The sequence below is a fragment of the Pleurodeles waltl genome, chromosome 10, assembly GCF_031143425.1.
Source record: "Pleurodeles waltl isolate 20211129_DDA chromosome 10, aPleWal1.hap1.20221129, whole genome shotgun sequence".
NCBI classification, from domain to species: Eukaryota; Metazoa; Chordata; class Amphibia; order Caudata; family Salamandridae; genus Pleurodeles; species Pleurodeles waltl.
This window is the reverse complement of record NC_090449.1, coordinates 813,894,516-813,917,795: the sequence shown is the minus strand read 5'-3', so window position 1 is coordinate 813,917,795 and position 23,280 is coordinate 813,894,516. Positions and strand designations below refer to the sequence as shown.

Here is a 23,280-nt window from a genome sequence, read left to right as displayed (position 1 = left end):
GTAGGTGAGCCCATGGTCCCCACCCAGTTGATGTTGGTATATGGATGTGGGTTTGGCCCTAAGGGTGAGTATGTGGCTAATAGGTATCCCTCGAATATTTGCAGGTGACTCTGGATACCCCAACCTCTCATGGCTACTGACCCCAGTGAGGAATGCCAGGACAAGGGCAGAGGAACGTTACAATGAGGCAAATGGGTGAACAAGGAGGATCATTGAGAGAACCTTTGGTCTCCTGAAGGCCATATTCCGGTGCCTCCATCTGCAGGTGGATCCCTGTACTCATCCAAGAAGGTGTGCCAGATCTTCGTTGATTGTTGCACAACCTGGCCTTGAGATTCCAGGTGCCTTTTCTGCAGGAGGATCAGCCTGGGGATGGTCATGTGGCAGCAATGTAGCCTGTGGACAGTGATGAAGAGGAGGCAGAGGACGAAGATGTGGACAACAGAAGTACACTAATTCAACAGTTCCTCCAGTGACACACAGGTAAGACACTGTAACTTCACCTTCCATTGCAGTTTTGTGTTTGACATTCAACATGGCAGCCTGATTTCCCTATTTCTATGGGCACTTGCTGTACCCTTTGGCATCTCTATTTTCAGGTCTCTGTGCCCCACTCTGGCTCCTGGTGTGTTTACTGCTGCCCACTGCAGGTCATACCTATGTAAATATTACAGTACATTTGAATTTCAATGTTTACAGTTTGTGAAACTAATACTTTTGTCATAGAATTCACAGACTCCATACTTGACTTTGTTCCAATGGTGTTTATTTATGTGCTGATTAGTGTAGGGGGTATTGCAATGAGCTGGGTTGCTGATGGAGGACAGTCCAGGGTAGAGTCCAGTATATTTGTATCACAGGTGCATTGTCCAAGGGGGCAGAGGAAGTGGAGCAATGGCAGTTCAACTTGGACGGGGTGACAGAGTAGGACAATGAGGAGAGTCTTATTTCCTGGCGGGGGTCTTGGCAATGTTCTCTGTCTTCTGCCTGGATTGCAGGGACCGTTTGCTGGGTGGTTCTCCTTCTGCAGGGGGTGGGGTGCTGGTGGCCTGTTGGTCCTGTGGCGGGGCCTCCTGTCCACTAGCGCCAGCGGAGGTGGAGGGCTGTTCTTCGGTTTGGCTAGTGTCAGGGGCCTGTTGGTGTGCCACTGCCTCCCTCAAGGTGTTGGCCATGTCTGCCAGCACCCCTGCAATGGTGACCAGGGTGGTGTGGATGTCTCTCAGGTCCTCCCTGACCCCCAGGTACTGTCCCTCCTGCAGCCGAGGGGTCTCCTGCAGCTTGGCCAGTATCTGGACATGGTCTCCTGGGAATGGTGGTATGCTCCCAGGATGTTGGGAGTGCCTTGTGGAGAGTCAGGTTCCCTGGGCCTGTCCTCCCCCTGTCGCACAGCAGTTCTCCCAGCTTCCCTGTTGTCCTATGCCTCTGTCCACTGAACAGTGTACCCACTGCCACTGACCCCAGGTCCCTGATCGTCCGGTGTTTGTGGGATTGCCTGGGGTCCCTGTAAAGGTGGACACACTGCTGATTGACATGTCCTAGGGACAGAGGTATGGTCCCGTTGGGTGGGTGCTGTGGTGGTGTTTCCTGGGGGGGGGGGCTCTGTGGTGGGTTGGGACTGTGGCTGGGTCACCGACTGTCCAGAGGTCCCTGATGGGCCAGGTTGGTCATCGTGATCCAGGTGTGAAGAGCTGCTGTCATCACTGTGGGCCTCTTCTGGGGGACTGGATGTGGCTTCAAAATTTGTCTGGGACACTTCTGAAGGGCAATAGTGGGTGGATGCACATGGCGTAGTACAGCACTTGGCTTTTTTGAGCTAATACTTTAGCTGAAGTCCACGTCCAGCCATAGAATAATATCATAGTCTGAAGAATTAAAATAGCAGTTTGTGTATATGGTGATGTCTGGTCGAATTCATCCTACCAGCTTAATTCACTAAGGAACATTTACATATCTTCTTCTTGTTCCTTGATACTGGGCTTGAATCTTCTACTGACAATGGTGCCAGTTCAGAAGTCATTGAGTGCTGATTATGAGTAATGTGTTCCTTCAACTGAAGGGTGAAACCCTGAAACTGGTCGCAGAATACTTGTTTCCGGTCCAGGGAGGACCTGGCCTGGCAGCTCAGGCTGTACTGTTCCCATGAGGAACAGGGTCAAGACTGATTTGCATATGGTTGGGTCCAAACTGGGGTGGCATGGTGAGCAGATGAACGATCTATTAAACCCAGATCTGTGACTGGGAGTGAGTGGTTGCATTGTTCAGCACTCTGTCCATCATCCTTTTGTGTTACTAAAGTTGCTCTAAGTGGGAAGGGTATGCCCAGACGTGGGTCCCGTGCTCACTGTGCCACTGGATTCAAGCTAGCCTGGCTGATGAAGGGTGATACCCTGAAACTGGTCCCAGGATGCTTATTTCCGGTCCAGAGGGGACCTGGCTGGCACTATGTCCATCATCCTTTTGTGTCCTTCAACTGCACATTCATTGTTTCTATCACAGTAGAATTATTGTTGTTCTAAATTTTATTTTTAGACACAAGCAGCTTGTGCTGAACACTTTTGTTGTAGAGTGTATTTTGATTACCCCAATAGGCCTAAATAACTGAAAGTCAGATTTATTAAGGCTTGCACCAACTCTAGTGTAAAGCAAAGAGCCACATGATTTTTCTATCTAATATATAAAAGGTGTTTTGCATTGAAGAGGAGCACTTTCCATGGTCCAAAAAGTAGTTAGTGCTGTTTTGCATCATGGGTATTTTACTGTGGTAGATCACAACAAATACCCTTATGTTGAGGACTTTATGTAAAATCCTAGACCTGTTTGCCAAGCAATCCAGGAGAATAGTGGTTCAGAAGCTTATACTTTCATGTCTGAACTATGGGAACACCCTAAAAATTGGCTCACCTAAAGCTATCACCAAGAGACTTCAAGTAGTCCAAAATGCAGCTTCTAGAACCATTTTCAAAATATCCAAATTTGCAAAGGTCAAAAATGCCATGAAAACCTTGCACTGGCTTCCCTTGGTGGGAAGAATAACATTTAAGGTATTGCATGTTGCACACAAGGGAATCAACCAGAAGGGATCCATCTTGATCAGGGCCCTTTTGTCCCCGTACCACCCTATGAGGACTTTACGGTCTAAAAATGCCAAATTGTGGAGGTTCCTCAGAATCCAAAGGACCAGATTAAGGGGGATGGGGGTTTGGGGGGGTTAAGATAATGTTTTATCTGACCCCCAAACTTTGGCATTAAATGCCAGCTCAGTTAAGTAATGAACATAATGTAACCAGTGTCAGGAAATTATTAAAAACCAATACAAGCTGGCATTGTAAACCCCACAAATCTCTGGTCCTTGGATGCAGGCCAAGTCTCACCCAGCGTTGGGAAGCATTCAGGTATCCATGCGTTCTATAAAGAAATATGCATGTATACATACACGTTTTGATGTAAGGCCCAATCTCCAAAGGTGGCCAGCCCAGCCTTTGCATTAGAAACTAATACTTGAAGTGTGTACAAACAAGTAAAAATGTGTTTATTTCTCCAAAAAAGATACATTGCACATATGCAGCAGGGCACATCACATATCCAATGATTGAGAATCTTCTGAGTTGATCTACACTATGCATAGGAATTTGTACTAAAAGGCTACGCAATCCAGTATACATTCTATGCTAGACAGCACACACTCACCTCTGCCGCATGGTATGAGGCTGTGTGATATTAAAAGCAGCCTGATTTAAGCGCGAGCACATGGATGAGATCAGCAGCAGGCAATCTTTGTAGATATTGTGCTGTGCTGTGCTGTGTTTTCCTCCTCGTGTAATGCAGTGCTGCAAAATGTAAATCCGTGGCTTGAAATATTTTAAAATCGAGGTCCGAATTTAATATAACAGGAGTTGATCATGTTATCCTAACTCAAAGTTACATACCTCTCTGTTTTGAAGTGCGCACCGTCAGTGCTAGCAGTCAGTCAACCATCTGCTCAATCACTGTAATGCTGTGAATCATCCGGCAGTTCATAGAAAGAAATGTTACTTGTATAGTGTCTATTGACATTTGTAGCGGGTTTAGGGGGATTTCTTGACGTCTTTTGGGAGAATAACAGACTTTAGTAGTAATTACTGAGTTCTTCTGGACAATTTATTAGCTAATTTGAAAGAATTACTATTCGTAATATGGGCACATTAAGAGCTCATTTAAGTTGGAAGCTAGTAAAATAGCTCTAGGCAGTTAATAGATTTGTTTAAGTGAATTATTTCATTTTTAGATCGCATCAGTGAGTTCACCTGTTTCAGGTCCTGAGCTCGCCCCCCACGACTGCAGCACCAACCTGCTGCCTCCTGCCTCTGTCCCCCGACCACACTGCTGTTTGCGTGTTCGAGGCCCTCCTCCACCCGCAGGCATCCTCCTGCGCCTCATCCCTGGTGTCTAGTGGGCTCTGACAAGCTTCACTTGACCCGTGTGCCGCTTTCCGCTGTCGTGTAAGTTGTTTTCTCATTTTTCTGCTCCTTGCCTCCTTGCGCTTCTGCCCCCGCCGTGCCCCTTCTGATTGTGCCACTTTTTTGCCGCCCTATAGTGCGTGTTAGTGTTTTCAAGCGCCTCGCCTCTGGCGCTTCTGCCCCAGTTGTGCCCCTCTGATTGCTGTTTCCCCGATTGTTTACTGTGCCATTAGTGTATTTCATATTGTGTGTTTTTCATATTGTGACTGCCTTTAATTTTGCTCGATTTTTTGTGCCTTTGTGTTTTTCGCCCCTTGTGCGCTCCCCCTTGCTCTCCGCTCCCTGCCGCTGCCTCCCTGCGGCCCGCCCCCCTCGCGCCCCCATTCGCCGCTCCCTCCCGCCTCCCGCCTCCCGCCTCCCGCCTCCCAGCTGCTCCTCCCTCCCCCCTCCCTTCTTAATGGCTGGCGCTGCGCGTCGCGAGTGAGCGACCTCTGACCTGTTTCAGGTCCTGAGCTCGCCCCCCACGACCGCAGCACCAACCTGCTGCCTCCTGCCTCTGTCCCCCGACCACACTGCTGTTTGCGTGTTCGAGGCCCTCCTCCACCCGCAGGCATCCTCCTGCGCCTCATCCCTGGTGTCTAGTGGGCTCTGACAAGCTTCACTTGACCCGTGTGCCGCTTTCCGCTGTCGTGTAAGTTGTTTTCTCATTTTTCTGCGCCTTGCCTCCTTGCGCTTCTGCCCCCGCCGGGCCCCTTCTGATTGTGCCACTTTTTCGCCGCCCTATAGTGCGTGTTACTGTTTTCAAGCGCCTCGCCTCCGGCGCTTCTGCCCCCGTTGTGCCCCTCTGATTGCTGTTTCCCCGATTGTTTACTGTGCCATTAGTGTATTTCATATTGTGTGTTTTCCATATTGTGACTGCCTTTAATTTTGCTGGATTTTTTGTGCCTTCATGTTTTTCGCCCCTTGTGCGCTCCCCCTTGCTCTCCGCTCCCTGCCGCTGCCTCCCTGCGGCCCGGCCCCCTCGCGCCCCCATTCGCCGCTCCCTCCCGCCTCCCACCTCCCAGCTGCTCCTCCCTCCCCCCTCCCTTCTTAATGGCTGGCGCTGCGCGTCGCGAGTGAGCGACCTCTGACCTGTTTCAGGTCCTGAGCTCGCCCCCCACGACCGCAGCACCAACCTGCTGCCTCCTGCCTCTGTCCCCCGACCACACTGCTGTTTGCGTGTTCGAGGCCCTCCTCCACCCGCAGGCATCCTCCTGCGCCTCATCCCTGGTGTCTAGTGGGCTCTGACAAGCTTCACTTGACCCGTGTGCCGCTTTCCGCCGTCGTGTAAGTTGTTTTCTCATTTTTCTGCGCCTTGCCTCCTTGCGCTTCTGCCCCCGCCGTGCCCCTTCTGATTGTGCCACTTTTTCGCCGCCCTATAGTGCGTGTTACTGTTTTCAAGCGCCTCGCCTCCGGCGCTTCTGCCCCCGTTGTGCCCCTCTGATTGCTGTTTCCCCGATTGTTTACTGTGCCATTAGTGTATTTCATATTGTGTGTTTTTCATATTGTGACTGCCTTTAATTTTGCTGGATTTTTTGTGCCTTCGTGTTTTTCGCCCCTTGTGCGCTCCCCCTTGCTCTCTGCTCCCTGCCGCTGCCTCCCTGCGGCCCCGCCCCCCTCACACCCCCATTCGCCGCTCCCTCCCGCCTCCCGCCTCCCAGCTGCTCCTCCCTCCCCCCTCCCTTCTTAATGGCTGGCGCTGCGCGTCGCAAGTGAGCGACCTCTGACCTGTTTCAGGTCCTGAGCTCGCTCCCCACGACCACAGCACCAACCTGCTGCCTCCTGCCTCTGTCCCCCGACCACACTGCTGTTTGCATGTTCGAGGCCCTCCTCCACCCGCAGGCATCCTCCTGCGCCTCATCCCTGGTGTCTAGTGGGCTCTGACAAGCTTCACTTGACCCGTGTGCCGCTTTCCGCCGTTGTGTAAGTTGTTTTCTCATTTTTCTGCACCTTGCCTCCTTGCGCTTCTGCCCCCGCCGTGCCCCTTCTGATTGTGCCACTTTTTCGCCGCCCTATAGTGCGTGTTACTGTTTTCAAGTGCCTCGCCTCCGGCGCTTCTGCCCCCGTTGTGCCCCTCTGATTGCTGTTTCCCCGATTGTTTACTGTGCCATTAGTGTATTTCATATTGTGTGTTTTTCATATTGTGACTGCCTTTAATTTTGCTCGATTTTTTGTGCCTTCGTGTTTTTCGCCCCTTGTGCGCTCCCCCTTGCTCTCCGCTCCCTGCCGCTGCCTCCCTGCGGCCCCGCCCCCCTCGCGCCCCCATTCGCCGCTCCCTCCCGCCTCCCGCCTCCCAGCTGCTCCTCCCTCCCCCCTCCCTTCTTAATGGCTGGTGCTGCGCGTCGCGAGTGAGCGACCTCTGACCTGTTTCACGTCCTGAGCTCGCCCCCCACGACCGCAGCACCAACCTGCTGCCTCCTGCCTCTGTCCCCCGACCACACTGCTCTTTGCGTGTTCGAGGCCCTTCTCCACCCGCAGGTATCCTCCTGCGCCTCATCCCTAGTGTCTAGTGGGCTCTGACAAGCTTCACTTGACCCGTTTGCCGCTTTCCGCCGTCGTGTAAGTTGTTTTCTCATTTTTCTGCGCCTTGCCTCCTTGCGCTTCTGCCCCCGCCGTGCCCCTTCTGATTGTGCCACTTTTTCGCCGCCCTATAGTGCGTGTTACTGTTTTCAAGCGCCTCGCCTCCGGCGCTTCTGCCCCCGTTGTGCCCCTCTGATTGCTGTTTCCCCGATTGTTTACTGTGCCATTAGTGTATTTCATATTGTGTGTTTTTCATATTGTGACTGCCTTTAATTTTGCTCGATTTTTTGTGCCTTCGTGTTTTTCGCCCCTTGTACGCTCCCCCTTGCTCTCCGCTCCCTGCCGCTGCCTCCCTGCGGCCCCGCCCCCCTCGCGCCCCCATTCGCCGCTCCCTCCCACCTCCCGCCTCCCAGCTGCTCCTCCCTCCCCCCTCCCTTCTTAATGGCTGGCGCTGCGCGTCGCAAGTGAGCGACCTCTGACCTGTTTCAGGTCCTGAGCTCGCCCCCCACGACCGCAGCACCAACCTGCTGCCTCCTGCCTCTGTCCCCCGACCACACTGCTGTTTGCGTGTTCGAGGCCCTCCTCCACCCGCAGGCATCCTCCTGCGCCTCATCCCTGGTGTCTAGTGGGCTCTGACAAGCTTCACTTGACCCGTGTGCCGCTTTCCGCCGTCGTGTAAGTTGTTTTCTCATTTTTCTGCGCCTTGCCTCCTTGCGCTTCTGCCCCCGCCGTGCCCCTTCTGATTGTGCCACTTTTTCGCCGCCCTATAGTGCGTGTTACTGTTTTCAAGCGCCTCGCCTCCGGCGCTTCTGCCCCCGTTGTGCCCCTCTGATTGCTGTTTCCCCGATTGTTTACTGTGCCATTAGTGTATTTCATATTGTGTGTTTTTCATATTGTGACTGCCTTTAATTTTGCTCGATTTTTTGTGCATTCGTGTTTTTCGCCCCTTGTGCGCTCCCCCTTGCTCTCCGCTCCCTGCCGCTGCCTCCCTGCGGCCCCGCCCCCCTCGTGCCCCCATTCGCCTCACCCTCCCGCCTCCCGCCTCCCAGCTGCTCCTCCCTCCCCCCTTCATTCTTAATGGCTGGCGCTGCGCGTCCGCGCCGCTGGCGCGCCAGAGGCGCGCCAGAGGCAAGCCCGTCTGTGCCCGTCCGCGCCTGGACCGCGCCCAGCGCCACCCCCCCTGGTCCTCGCGCCCCCGCATCCCCTGCGTCCCTTACTCAACCAACGAACTCCGATGACTCAACCCTGGCCCCTCCGCAGAGTGCTTCCTTGCAACCCCGAAGCACACAAAAGGACCTTTCTCCTGCCGCACCTGCAACTTCTCCTGCGACAGAACGGCGAAGCCAACAACATGAACTTCCAACACCAACCACCTGAACTGCATCCTCATCAACACACGCTCCGCACGAAAACACGCCATCGAACTCTGGGACTTACTCGACACCACCGCCCCTGACGTGGCCTTCCTGACCGAAACCTGGTGGAACGACTCCTCGGCCCCGGACATCGCAATCGCCATACCGGACGGATACAAAATCACCAGAAGAGATCGAACCAACGGAATCAGCGGCAGAATAGCCATCGCCCACAAATCTACCCTCAAAATCCACACCCACACGGACGACACCCTCAAGACAGCCGAACACCTCCACTTCCAGATTCACACGGACCCCAACACGACCCTCAGAGGAACCCTCATATACCGCCCTCCAGGACCAAGAGCCCCCTTCAGCGACACCGTCGCCGACCTCGCGAGAACCCACGCCCTCGCTTCCCCAGACTACATCCTCCTGGGATATCTAAACTACCATCTGGAAAATAACAACGACGTCAACACCGCATCACTGACCTCCAACCTCCTCAACCTCGGACTCCGTCAACTGGTCAACACTCCCACCCACATCGCCGGACACACTCTTGACCCCCTCTTCACCTCAAGCAACCACATCTCTTTCAGCCACACCTCCGAACTCCACTGGACCGACCATCACTGCGTCCACTTTTCCTATAAGAAAATCACCGAACACCACGGCATCCCTCTACCTCCTCACCGCCGCTGGGGAAAAATCACCCAAGACCAACTAACCAGCACCCTCGTCAAAAACCCACCACCCGACTCAACCGACCCGAGCGCTGCCGCCATCAACCTCCATCAATGGATCCTCGACTGCGCCAACACCTTAGCCCCACTCAAGAAACCCACCGCCAACCAAGGAAAGAAAAAACCAGCCTGGTTCACAGACGAACTGACCGCCTCCAAAAGCCTCTGCCAGAAGCTCAAGAAGAAATGGATCTTAGAGCGCACACCCGACAACCTCGCCTCCCTCAAAGACGCCAAACGTGAACACCACCAACGGATCCGAGTCGCCAAGCGCGCCCACTTCACTGAACGCATCAACAACAACGCCCACGACTGCAAAGAACTCTTCGGAATCGTGAAGGAACTCTCAAACCCCAACGCCAACTCCAACGACATCCCGCCCTCCCAGAAACTCTGCGACGATCTCTCCACCTTCTTCCACCAGAAAATCACAACCATCCACGACAGCTTCAACGCCACTCCGCCGCCAGACCCCACCCCTGACGTCTCCGCAGACGCCTGCCGCCTCACCGCCTGGACCCACGTGGACGACACCGAAACAATAACAACCATGAACACCATCCACTCAGGCTCCCCCACGGACCCATGCCCACATCACGTGTACAACAAAGCCAACGCCACCATCGCCCCCAAACTCCGCAAGATCATCAACCTCTCCTTCAACTCCACCACCTTCCGGACAGCTGGAAACACGCAGAAATCCAACCCCTCCTCAAGAAACCCAAGGCTGACCCCAACGATCTCAAAAACTTCCGACCGATCTCTCTCCTCCCTTTTCCAGCAAGAGTCATCGAGAAGATCGTCAACACACAGCTCGCCCACTTCCTCGAAGACAACTCCATCCTAGACCCCTCTCAATCCGGATTCAGATGAAACCACAGCACCAAGACTGCACTCCTCGCCGCCACAGATGACATCAGAACTCAAATGGACAACGGCGAAACCTCGCCCCTCATCCTCCTCGACCTATCAGCCGCTTTTGACACAGTCTGCCACCGCACCCTACTGACCCGCCTCCATGAAGCCGGCATCCAAGATAAAGCCCTCAACTGGATCTCATCCTTCCTCTCCGACAGAACCCAGAGAGTCCGACTCTCCCCTTTCCGCTCCAAAGCCACCAACCTCATCTGCGGCGTCCCCCAAGGCTCCTCCCTCAGCCCTACGTTGTTCAACGTCTACATGGCCCTCCTCACCAAACTGGCCCGCCAACATCACCTCAGCATCATCTCCTACGCCGACGACACCCAGCTCGTCCTCTCCCTGACCAAAGACCCACTCACCGCCAAAACCAACCTCCACGAGGGACTAAAAGCCATCGCCGAGTGGATGAACGACAGCCGCCTGAAGCTCAACTCCGACAAGACAGAAGTCCTCATCCTCGGGCGCACCCCTTCGGCCTGGAACGACTCCTGGTGGCCCACTGACTTCGGACCCCCACCCACCCCAGCCATCCACGCAAGAAACCTCGGCTTCATCCTGGACTCCGCCCTCACCATGCCCAAACAGGTCAGCGCCGTCTCCTCTTCCTGCTTCAACACCCTTCGAATGCTCCGCAGAATTTTCAAGTGGATCCCAACAGGAACCAGAAAGACGGTGACCCAAGCCCTCGTCAGTAGCAGACTTGACTACGGCAACGCACTCTACACAGGCATCCCAACAAAAGACATCAAACGACTACTGCGTATTCAAAATGCATCCGCACGCCTGATCCTCGACATACCCCGCCGATGTCACATCTCCCCGTGGACAAGAGGATCACCTTTAAACTCCTCACCCACGCTCACAAGGCTCTACACAACACCGGACCTACCTACCTCAACTCCAGACTCAACTTTTACGCCCCCACTCATCAACTCCGCTCTGCCAATCTCGCCCTCGCCATCGTCCCCAGGATCCAGCGCAAGACCTCCGGCGGCAGATCCTTCTTCTTCCTCGCCGCCAAAACCTGGAACTCTCTCCCCACCTCACTACGCCAGACCCAGGACCTCCTCACCTTCAGGAGACTCCTCAAGACCTGGCTTTTCGACCGCTAACAGCCCACCCCCACCCCTCCCCAGCGCCTCGAAACCCTGACGGGTACATAGTGCGCTATATAAATGAAATGATTGATTGATTGATTGATACATCAATCAACTGAAAAATGAATAATATAATGCAATGTTATTATGGCTTTGATTTGTAACTATTCGATGCTGATGTATTATACTGCTGCAAGGTAGATGTTTGCTGACCTAAAATCGTTGTTTTGAGAATGGTACTCATAAACCAACTCCAATGATGTTAATGAAAGGGAGGTTTTGCAAGATTAATAAGTTAAGGAGAAACAAGAGGATGTTTCTTGATCTTAAATTCAATGTTTTTTGGCCAAAAAACGTTTTAAACAAATAAATCTTTCTGCACATCCAGAAAGCAAATTTTACACCCTGTGTCCACACATTTGTTTCTTCCCAGTTGTTATGAAAAATATCTTTTATTGATGTTTGTTAGACTTTTCATCCTTGGCATGGTCTCCCTTAACTTTTTGCCTCTGTTTCCCAGGTTGTTGATGTGTGCTGTTTTTGTTACTCTGGGCACTTTACCACTGCTAACCAGTGCTAAAGTGCAAGTGCTCCTTAACAAAATGTGTATGTAATTGGTTTATCCATAATTGGCATATTTGATTCACTAGTAAGTCCCTAGTAAGGTGCACTAGAGGTGGCCAGGCCCTATAAATCAAATGTTCCTAGTGGGCCTGCAGCACTGGTTGTGCCACCCACTTAAGTAGCTCTGTAATCATGTCTCAAACCTCCACTGCAGTGTCTGTGCGTGCAGTTTTAACTGTAAATTTGACTTGGCAAGTGTACCCACTTGCCAGGCCTAAACCTTTCCATTTCTTACATGTAAGGCACCCCTCAGGTAGGCCCTAGGTAGCCCCAAAGGCAGGGTGCAGTGTATGGTTAAGATAGGACATATAGTAATGTGTTTTATATGTCCTGACAGTGAAATATTTCTAAATTCGTTTTTCACTGTTGCAAGGCCTGTCCCTCTCGTAGCTTAACATGGGGGCTACCTTTAAATATGATAAAAGTGTAGATTCTCTTTGGGAGCGGATAGACATGTGGAGTTTGGGGTCTCTGAGCTCACAATTTAAAAATACATATTTTAGTAAAGTTGGTTTTAAGATTGGTTGTCTGAAAATGCCACCTTTAGAAAGTGAGCATTTTCTTGCTTAAACCATTTCTGTGACTCTGCCTGTTTGTGGATTCACTGTCTGGGACAGTTTGACAGTTGGGCTGGTTGCACCTCTCACTAGACAGTGACATAAAGGGAGCTGGGGTGTAGTCTGCATTTCCTGATGAACCATCTGTGCTAGGCGGGAGGGGAGGAGTGGTCACTCACACCTGAAAGGGCTGTGCCTGCCCTCACACAATGTCTGGGGCTTGGCCTGGGCAAAGCAGGATTTCACAATCAAGAGAGACTTTGCTTTAAAGTAGGCCTGCTTCAAAGGGCAAAATGGGTATAAGAATGGAACCCATAACCCCAGACTTTAGAACACTTCTGGAAACCAAGAGGAACCTCTACCTGGAGAAGAGCTGAAGAGCTAAGGAAGAGGAGCTGCCCTGCCTGTGACTGTACTTTGTGGAGCTATCCTGCAGTTGCTGCTTCTGCCTGTGCTAGAGGACAAAGACTGGACTTTTTGTTGCCTTCCTTCTTGTGAAGATCTCCAAGGGCTTGATTTATAACTTGCCTCCTCTTGTTTGAAGTCTCAGGGACAGCAAATACTTCTCTCTGCCAACACCTGGAGTCTCTGGAGAGACTCCTACTCTGCCAAGTGGTGCCCACCCAGTTCCTGGGACCCTGAAAGGAGAAGCTGGCAGCCCAAGAGTGAGAAATCCACGCACAGAGCGCTGTGCGGGGAAAAGTTCGACACGACTCCATTCTGCGGCTGAAAAATCAACGCGCTGCTGGATTCACAGCTGAAAATCTACGCTCGCCTGCAATGTGACCCGAAGATCGACACCTAACGCTGGAGAAACGACTCACAGCATTGCTAACAGAGGCTGGTGAGATCGCAACCCGCGCTGCGTGGTTTTTGGATTATTGTGCGGCTGGATTTCTGACGCAAAAAACGCTGGACATGTAAAAACAATGCAAGACGTGCCCTGACCTAGTGTGCGGACCAAATCGATGCATCGCTCTCTGGCGGAGGGAAGTAATGCTGCACGCACACTCGACTGAAAGAGAAACGATGCAAGGTCTCACTTGTGAGTGAAGTCGACGCATCGCAAGCCCTTTTTGATGCACACTCTCTCATGTGGGTTTTTTTGAAGCACCCAAGGTACATTTTTACGCTAACAGCATTAGCGGTGTGTTTAAAATTACATGAAGACTTTTTTTGCCTTTTTAGTGATAACTTGACTTGTGTATTGTAGATTTTTGTCGTTTTGGTCTTGTTTTGTTTAGATAAATATTTTCTATTTTTCTAAACCTGTGTTGTGTCATTTTGTAGTGTTTTCATTAAGTTACTGTGTGTGTTGGTACAAATACTTTACACCTAGCACTCTGAAGTTAAGCCTACTGCTCGTGCCAAGCTACCAAGAGGGTGAGCAGGGGTTAGCTGAGGGTGATTCTCTTTTACCCTGACTAGAGTGAGGATTCTTGCTTGGACAGGGGGTAACCTGGCTGCCAACCAAAGACCCCATTTCGAACACTGTTGATATAGTGTTGAGCAGTGTTTTGGTTGGGGTGGAAAATGTAGGACAGGATCTCTGAAGGGTGCTCACCTTATACCTATAACTAAGTAATAGACCCTGTCCTTATGGAAAAAAATAACAGCAATTAGCAGGCAAAACACATTTATTTTTCTGACTTCATACCATCAGTCTTCAACTTTCATAAATTGTGGTCTCACACTAACCATCCAGCAAAATTTTAAGGGCCTAATTACGACCTTGGTGGAGGGAATTACTCCATCACAAACGTGATGGATATCCGATCCACCGTATTGCAAGTTCCATACGATCTACTGGCACTTGTAATATGGCGAGCGGGATATCCGTCACATTTGTGTCGTAATCAGGCCCTAAATCTGGAAAAGTGTGAATATTTTGGATGGCAAATCAGACAATTTCAACCTTCTCTTACAAAGCACTCACATGGAGTTTTAGAAGAGTAGATCACTATTTGAAGAAAAAGAAATATGAAGAATGACCAGCTGAGCAAGAAAGCGGCGGACTTGACAGATCCACTAAAAGAGGAGTTCTTGGGAGGTATCTAATTAGGCCTAGCTTGAAGTATTGACTTTCATTTTACTAAAGGTGTAGGTATAATCTATTTACTTATTTGGGCTTTCAGCAAGCCCTCTTCATCCATTGGTCTTTTGTTGTGTCATCCACATTTTTTTTCCAGCCACTACAGCATACAGCATAGGGAAGTGGAGCAGTCCACTTTAGGCAATGGCTAACTTCACTGTGAGTAATAGTACTTTGCCCATTCGCAAGGGCATTTCCAAACACAATGTAGCTCCCTCAGGTGCCAAGATATTTCTAAGGCAATGTGTGCTTTTTGGAGGCCAAAATATTTTTGCTTTTGTATTTTTTTATGATTAAAGATGGCCCAACAGTTTCTCCAAAAGTACAGTTTTGCAAAATCCATGAAAAAACAGAACTAGTGCTGTGAAAGCTAAAAAGCTAGCAGCTAACACCAGACCTATTGGCTTTGTCAATGCTTGTTTTTTTCTTCTTTGTGTTTGCTCCTTTGTTTTGTTCCTTTTGTGTCTTTAGATATGAAAATACTCTTGATTTGAAAATAATTTGTGGATCATGATTATTGATCATTGAGACAAATGGCATTTAAGAGAGCAACTACATAATGTGTCTAAAAATTTTCTTTTACGTGCAGACTGGTAACAGACGCACCTCTCAGTAAAGTTATGAATACTAGGACAGATGCATCCAAAAGAAGAAAAAATATTTCGATGTGCTTTTTTTGTTCATTACATACAGGGGAAAGTTTCTAGCTTGATAACCTTATAACACTGTATTTCAGTTTTTAACAGAAAGCAGACATAGAAACACATAGCAACTCAAAACAATATCTACTGCAAAATATCTACTGAACATAAATATCCTTCTAGAAAAAATAAATATGCACCACAACCCACAATCAAACAACTGAGACCAAATATACTAGGACTGGAGTTAGATTAATACATTAAACCATTCCTGAAATAGTGGCTAAGGAAAGGATTTTTGTCAAACCGTACTCTTTTAAAACAGGGCAACTTTTTTATGTACAGTATATAGAACAAGAGGTTTTTTTCGCTGTATGTCATTTTGAGTCATCCTGAAAAAATGTACTGGTAATACCGCACTAAGGAATACCATTACTGGGTCGTTTTACCACCCTATTGTTGGACTAATTACATATTTGGGCCTTCAATGGGAAATAACATGCTACACCTGGAATTACCCGCCCTTTTTCTTTCAGATATTGCATTTACCTGTTGGCACTCAGGCAAACACATACACCCTATACAAGCACACATATAAACCCCCTCACACTCACACTGGTCAGATTAAGACCTGCCTGCCTTCCCTAAAGCAAGTGGCCTTGGTTTTGGAACTCTCAAAAGGTCGCCAAGGTTGTTTTTGGGTCTCATATATAGACAGTCTTAGCTACCAGTTGGCCACAGACTTATAGTATCCAGTATACCAACTTGCTAATGAATCAATGACTCTTTTCTATTTCACGTCCTTGACCTTGCTTTAATGGCTTTTCATTTTAGTTGTGTGTTTGTCCCACACAGGGGAGCATGTCTCCCTTAACATGTTTTGATTGGATTATGTATATTCTTCCATTGCTGATGTTAGGTACTTGCTTTGCAGTACATGAGGGTCTCTTGTCTCACTTTCCAGCTTTATTCTCTCCTTACTACCTCCTTTTTGTTCCCAATACTCTGTTTATTTAACATTCAGCTCTCCCCGTCTTTGTGTTAAACTCTCAGCTCCCCTCCTGCCACTAATGCAGCAGCAGGTTGTTTTGGGGCGTTATAAAATGGTCGTTCATGGATGCAGACCGATCGTGGTTCATCTTAAAAAGCTTTTTTTATGCCTCACAAAAAATCATTGCAAGATTCCAGTCTGCCCATGTTCATGTGTGCATGTGAGCACTGAAAACACCATTTTAGTGTGCTTTTAGTTATGCTTTATGAAGTACCATTTCAAGATGGCCATCGTGCATTGTTTTTTTACAAAAATGATGGCAAAGCAAAACAAGCATTCTCAAACCCAATAAGTCTGCTCGCTAGTGTCACAGGGGATTTCTATTGGTGTTGCCAATGCATGTTTTAATTGAGAACAATATAACAGTGATTTTAAAATTATTCTGCACCCTGGGTATCCTGCAGCAGGAACGTCATCTATAAAGTATTCTGTCTGAATTGATACTGGTTGTTGGATCTAGATCAGTGGTTCCCAAACCTTTTAAGAACCACTGTCTACATTTTAGAACAACAAACTTCTGCGACCCACCTAACTTTCATGGACATGTAGAAGGGCGATTTTTTAATGTAACTAAAGCATTATATCTGAGCATACTGTCATTCACAGACAGCTTGTGCAATCTCTTGTAAATAAAACAAAAATATTAAAAGGGGCGTGCAGCTCTAAAGGCTTGCCATTTGTTGGCCTACTTGTCACTCTCATTTACTTGTTATGCAGTGGTTATTGTGTGGGACTTCCTGTAGGTTTCCTGTCTCCCTTCATCTTCAGTTGTGTATTTGTGTACAGTTTGGAGCATGAACCAGATACCTCTTTCTTTTGGAGTCTTTATCCGCCGCTTTTGTTTGTGGAACTATTTTGTTCTTTCTAAACAGGCACGTTTTGTTACTGCATGTTTTTATGTAGCTGTGCTTTTTCGCATCATCGTTTTTTCCTTATGAGGACCTTTGTTGGGAAGCTATGGTATAGTGGTTTCTACTTTGAAAGTGGGAAAGCATGTTCAAGTTACAGGGTCCATTTAAGAATTTGTGATTGTTTGCAAACTGCTTCAGGTCTGTTTACTTCAAATGCAGCTTGTGCCACTGCCTTTGTGCGCGTGCTTATTTTGCAATTAACAGTTTCTTATTTTATGGAGTTTGTTAATGTTACCAGTCCGTTTTTTCATTTTTTAAATGCAGTGCGTGTGACTTCATTGTTCGTTTCAATCAATACGAAAGTCCAACGAATCAATAACTGTCTTATTATTGTACATTTTACTTTGATTCTTACAATGTATTTCTTCAAATTCGAGTTTTATTTCTTTGCATGTTAATTTATATTCAGCTGTTGCGTTTATTTGTCCCACCACAACCTCCCGGAGTGCCACAGATAATCTATTATTCTTGCTCTAATACTCATCTGAATTTGGCACTATATAGGATTAACTATCAACACTGGAGCACTGACGGTCTAAATTCCCACACTAGCGCTTTGAAGCACGGGTTGTATTTCCGAGGTTCTATAATACAACAAGAAGCTTCTTTCTGTCTACAAACGCACTTCTCTGTTAGCTGTGCTTTTTTGCACTTCTTATGCTCTTTGTCTTTGGAGACTTACATTGCGAGCATATGACATTACGGGTAGAAATCACGACCTTGGAAATGAGGAACCATGTTGGAGACTTCGAGTCGCTTTTTCATTCTGTGATTGTGTACGCACTTTACTACCAGTCCTGTTCCGATTTCAAATGCACTTTGTGCTAGTGCCTCCTTGCATGTTTTCATTTAGTTATTAACTGTGTCTTGTCCACGGAGTTCTTTAATTTGACTAGCATTCATTCTTAAAATGCAGAGCATGTGAATGCAATGGGGGGTACAGTTCCAATTCAATGGATACTGAACTTCGATTCAGCTAACAAATAAATAATTTATTTCATTTTTGGGTGAGTCGTGCAATGGTCACATTCAGTTATCACTTTTATTGATTAAAGTGATCACTTACATTCAGTAGTTGCATTTCATTACAGCACCTCAACTTCCAGGAGTGCTGCAAAAAATCTATTTTCTCTACTACTTTGCATATTTTTTAGCATAAAGTGGGATACGTTTGCATTCTCTTTCCCACTGCAACAAAAGCGCTTTGAAGCGCACTCTGTATTAAATTGCTGCTATTTGTCATAGTAAATGAACATTTCCTGTGGAAGAGCTTTATTGTGAATTCTTGCCACATCGAATACTCCTGCAATGCACTTTATTTAAAAACCGTGACCTTAATAACCGCCATTACAGTACTGAGAACATCTCTTCACACTAAAGAACCAGCCATCCTTTAACGCAATTTTAAGAAGGGACAGTGCTTGCTTTTCCGCATTTGGCCTTTGATGTGCAAACAATATGATCAAGCTTAAACACTAAGTGCTAACTACCATCCTCGGTCCAGCTGTTTTAATAGGTTGCTGGGAGTCACTCGGTCTGAAGCTTGCCTATAAGGTGATTTTAAAATGTAACATATTCAATTGACACTTTTCTTTTTGAAGGTGAGCATTTTCCTATCAGGTGCATATTGCAATCCCTTAAAAAGCAAGATTTACCCTAAATCATAGCAGTATTTTTCTTTCCTTTATTGTACATTATCCTATGCCTCGGATGATCTGGAGAACGTTGATTTTGATGCATTTTGTGCCACTGTCTTTGTACACGTGTTTATTCTCTTATTAACTGTCCGTCATCTCAACGAGTTTATTTTGCTCCTGCATGTTTTAACATTCTTCATGTGCACCGCATGCCAGTGCATCGTGGGGCCCTGTGTTGATTTTATGGATACAAGAATAAACCAATAATGGCCGTAACAAAATAAACATTTAACATTTTAGGGTGATTCTTAAAAGGGATCTATTCAGTTGTGAGTTTCATTTGTCTGCGTGCTAATTTATATTTAGCTGTTGCATTTATTTATTCTACTGCAACCTTTTGGAGTGCCGCAAAAATCTATTTTTCATACTACTTAGGAACGATTAGGTATCTCCACAAAACAATATGTACATCATACTATTCTATATGGTACAAAAGAGGGTAATTGAGTCTGGAGTTCATTACCTGTCAGCAACAAAATTTATTATATACATCATGTATTTATTTCTAAATTAATAATTAATATTTAATAGTGTTTTGTAATAAATATACTGTTTAAAAAAAAAACACAAACTGGACAATAATTTATTGAGTCTTATTATTTCATTCCCACAATTATTAATTACTGGACAACAGCACCTCCTCTGAGTACACCTGACAATGCTCTTCTTCACTGCCATTAAAAAGTTAACTCCACAAAGGGGTTCTTCTTTCTCAGCAACGAAAAATTGTGGACCTATTACATTTATTACAAAAAATACTATTGGCTTTGTCAATATTAGTAGAACATTTTGCACTGCAGCACAGGCTGTGGTGCAACATGGCTAATAATCTTTTAGGAAGCCAATTGATGTCACATAGAGGCTTTTCCTATGCTTGTCTATTGAAGTGGCCATTAAGTTTGCACAGACATACTGTCTAATTGATAAACCTATATAGCACACAAATGATAAATTCTGTAAAACGTGTTTCTGTGAATATTTACCATACCGTACCATATTTAGAATTCGTGCATCACCAAGTAAAGTGTCTTGATTTGTTTTGCTCCAATTAAAATCACTGTTTCCAGCTCACTTCAGAATCACAAAAATGTGCTTCATTTTCGCTTTTCCAAACTGCTGAATGAATACAGTTGTTACAGGCACCATCTACATGTTGTTGTATGTGCAAAAAACGACTTCTTACTTTGTTTTACTCCAGCAAGATGGTCACACAAATCACTTAAAAACTCTGTTCACTTTGCAATTGGAGAAAGAAAAGTAAACACAAATCCCATAAGAAACAATTTGTCAGAAGACATATAGCTTGTCATTTGACCTCTGTCTTTGAAACACCAAATGTAAACGATAAACACAGAATTCAGAACCCACTAAAGCTCGCTGTTGGCTCACAGTTTAAGAAACACTGATCTAGATCGTTTCTTTATAGATGCCTGTACTCCTAGAAATGTGTCCAATGATTCAAACCCATTTTTCACAGCCACTGATCTATTTTCATTTCTTTACAGAAATGGATCAAATTCAAAAGAGACTTTGACAATTTTAGAACTGCCTGTATACCTTGGGAAATGAAAATAAAGGAAGTTGAAAGTAAGTCCTATTTGACCTACTGTACATTATACTTACGTATTTTCAGAGCTTAGCTTGCAATATAATATGTTTTGTTTGTTACACTGCATTTAAACATCAATTTGCACATGCACATCCTAAATAGGTTTTGGTTATATAACATCTACGTTTTTTCAAGCATTGCTTATTAAATCTTATTTAATCAAATGCATTGTAAATATGTATGGCTTTGTGCAAAATTAATTATAAAGCAATGGGTTGCTGTACAATAGAGGATGATGCAAAATGAGGGAACTTAAGACTTGCATGTAAATTAGAGGGTTCTTATCATTAGGATTCTATTGTGGTAAGCACTGAAAAGAGGTAGCTTTTCCATAAGGTTACTTAAAGTGGATAGGCATTTTATTATTATTATTATTAGTAGTAGTAGTAGTAGTAGTATTATTATTAGTATTATTATTATTATTATTATTATTATTAGTATTATTATTATTAATAATAATAATAATACTAATACTAATAATAATAGTAGTAGTAATAATAAATCAATGTATAGAGCACGTGGTTACTCAAACAGAGTGTCCCAGCTCTAATAGCCAACACAGAAGAATACACGTCACCCAGGGCCAGAGACAAAGACATTACAACTGGTTAAAAAACGTGTCTTGAGTTTTTTCTGAAAGACTGTTTCAAAGGTTTACAACTATAGATCTAAAGGCATAGTGTTCCAAAGCGTGGAGAAATTGAAGCTAAAGGAGCAACCCCCCATGCATACTCCAGAAAATCTGGGAATTACAACACAAGATGCATTGGAGGATCTCAGGTCTCTGTACAGGATATATCTTTTTGCCAATTTGTGAAGATATGGGGGACCTTTCTGATTCAAGATTCTGTGATAAAAACACAGAGCCTTAAACCTTGAAAGGTATTCTCTTAATAATAGGGAGCCAATGTAACTTATTCAGAGCAGACCCCGTGGTAGCCTGCCTCGGGATATTAAGCAGCAGATAAGCTGCCACATTTTGCACTCGGTGAAGACTGGACAGACGACCTTGTGCACTTACAAGGTACAAAACGTTATAATAAGCTAGCCTTGACATTACTAAGGCTTTAATTACAGACTTCCTTAACTCCAGCGAGGAACTCCAAAGAATTTGCTTAAAGTTTTAAGCATATGAAAGCATTTTCCTGCCAAACAGGAAATCTGGGTTTCAAAAGACAGCTTGGCGACGAACCAGACACTAAGATTCACTTTCTCCTGTGGTACTGGTTCAGGCCCTAGAAGCTCCGGCAACCAAGCAGAAGACAAGATTGAAGGCTGCTTCCCAACGAGCAGGACCTAGGTTTAGTTTGAGGCAGCTTTTGGACATCCAATCTGCACAGTGAGACAGACAGGATTTAAAACAATTGCCAGAAGTTCCTCCATCCTATGACAGAGTGATAACAAGCTGTGTGTCATCAGCATAAGAAACAATATTAAATCCATGGAGCTCAATGACATCAGCAAGGGGATTCAGATAAAGGTTAAACAAATTAGGGCTCAAAGCTGAGCCTTATGACACCCCCTGCTGCAATGACACAGTCTCAGAGTAAAATGGTTGGTAGACTACCTGGAACGTACGAATGTGCCGGAAGGAGGCTAGCCACCAAAGGGACAGCTCCTCCACACCGTCTTCTCACAACGGTTCCAGTAGTGTATTCTGGGAGACAGTGTCAAAATGTGCTCTTAAGTCTAACATGACCAAAGCTCATTTTCTGGTTTAAATTATTTGTACCATCTATCATGATGTTATTGCAATCGAAACAAAATTGCTGGTACGTGTATAAGTTTATTTTCTGCCCTTTATTTAACTAGTTGTCAATTAGGTCTTGACTTCATTTTTGCAAACTGTGGCTGCTGACTTCATAATGATAATCTTGTATTTATATTTCTCACTTGACTCCGCACACATTTATTTCTGAAATGGAAGAGTAAAGGTGTTTATTAATTCTTTGTTGGTATTGGTTCCAGGTCCTTGGCACATAGCAACAGAAGGCCTGACTGCTAATAGTTGCATTCTTGACTTTATTTGCTTTTAAGCCTAGCAACGTCCTGAGAGCATGTGATGTGCCTACTACCACAGATCATAATCTTGACTGCTTGGTAAGGCAGTGTGTAAGAGGTAACAGCCTTGAATATCACATAGCAGATCATGAAGGTAATTACAGCTTGCAAGGGAAAGGTATGGTGCCAGGTCATCGGGGAAGAAATGGCCTCAGACAAAAATATCTTGTTCTTAATGATGTTTTCATGATTATCACCTCATTGGAGTTACTATTGGAAACTCTACACTCAATGACACATTTATTTTGAAATACTGCTAGGGACACAATATTTATGCTAGGCAATATTTTTCAATCCTATTTTAACACACCACTCAGGGGAAGCTAATGCAGATCCTGATGTATAGTGGTGATTCGGTTTTACTTTCTAAATCCTTTGGTCATTCTTGTATTCTTGCTGGTGCATGCATAATACTCTTCTGTGATGTGAGGTGGCTGTATATGATGCCTGAGAGCCCCCTCCAAGTGTAACAGGACCAGGGCCTAGATGGAATTTCAGACAGTATGCTTTGACTTTGCAAACAAGTGAGAGCTGATGCCAGAGTGAAGTGTACCTTTAAGCAGAAGCTAGGTTAATGAGGCACTCAAGGGTGTTGGTGCTGTTAGTGAGTTGGGTGTGAATCAATAAAGGTTCACTGCAATAAGCTGTTCTTGTACTTAAATTGTTGTCATTGGTGATCAAGTTGAACTCTGTGTTTAGGAAACTATCTTTAAGAAGGATTTGCACGTCCACACTTGGGTAACTTATGCGTCCTGCATATGTTTCCCATACATTTGTGGGCACATTATCATTAGGTAATCTGCATGATAGCAGTGCCCAATCTGGGGAGGGAACAGAATTGTTCATCATTAGTAGATGAGGCAAATAGTCCCTAGGGATAAAGTTCAAAACAGCATTTCAAAAATATAGTCAATATATAAGAA

General features: G+C 46.2%; 1 protein-coding gene across 1 annotated transcript in view; it reads left to right on the top strand.

Annotated features, from left to right (window-relative positions):
• LOC138262456 (transmembrane channel-like protein 2) overlaps nucleotides 1-23,280 on the top strand; it is a 469,363-nt gene that overhangs the window by 47,649 nt on the left and 398,434 nt on the right. The window contains exon 4 of the mRNA XM_069212350.1: nucleotides 20,193-20,274. Within this exon, the coding sequence (XP_069068451.1) occupies nucleotides 20,193-20,274 (82 nt within the window). The remainder of the gene's footprint in view (nucleotides 1-20,192; nucleotides 20,275-23,280) is intronic.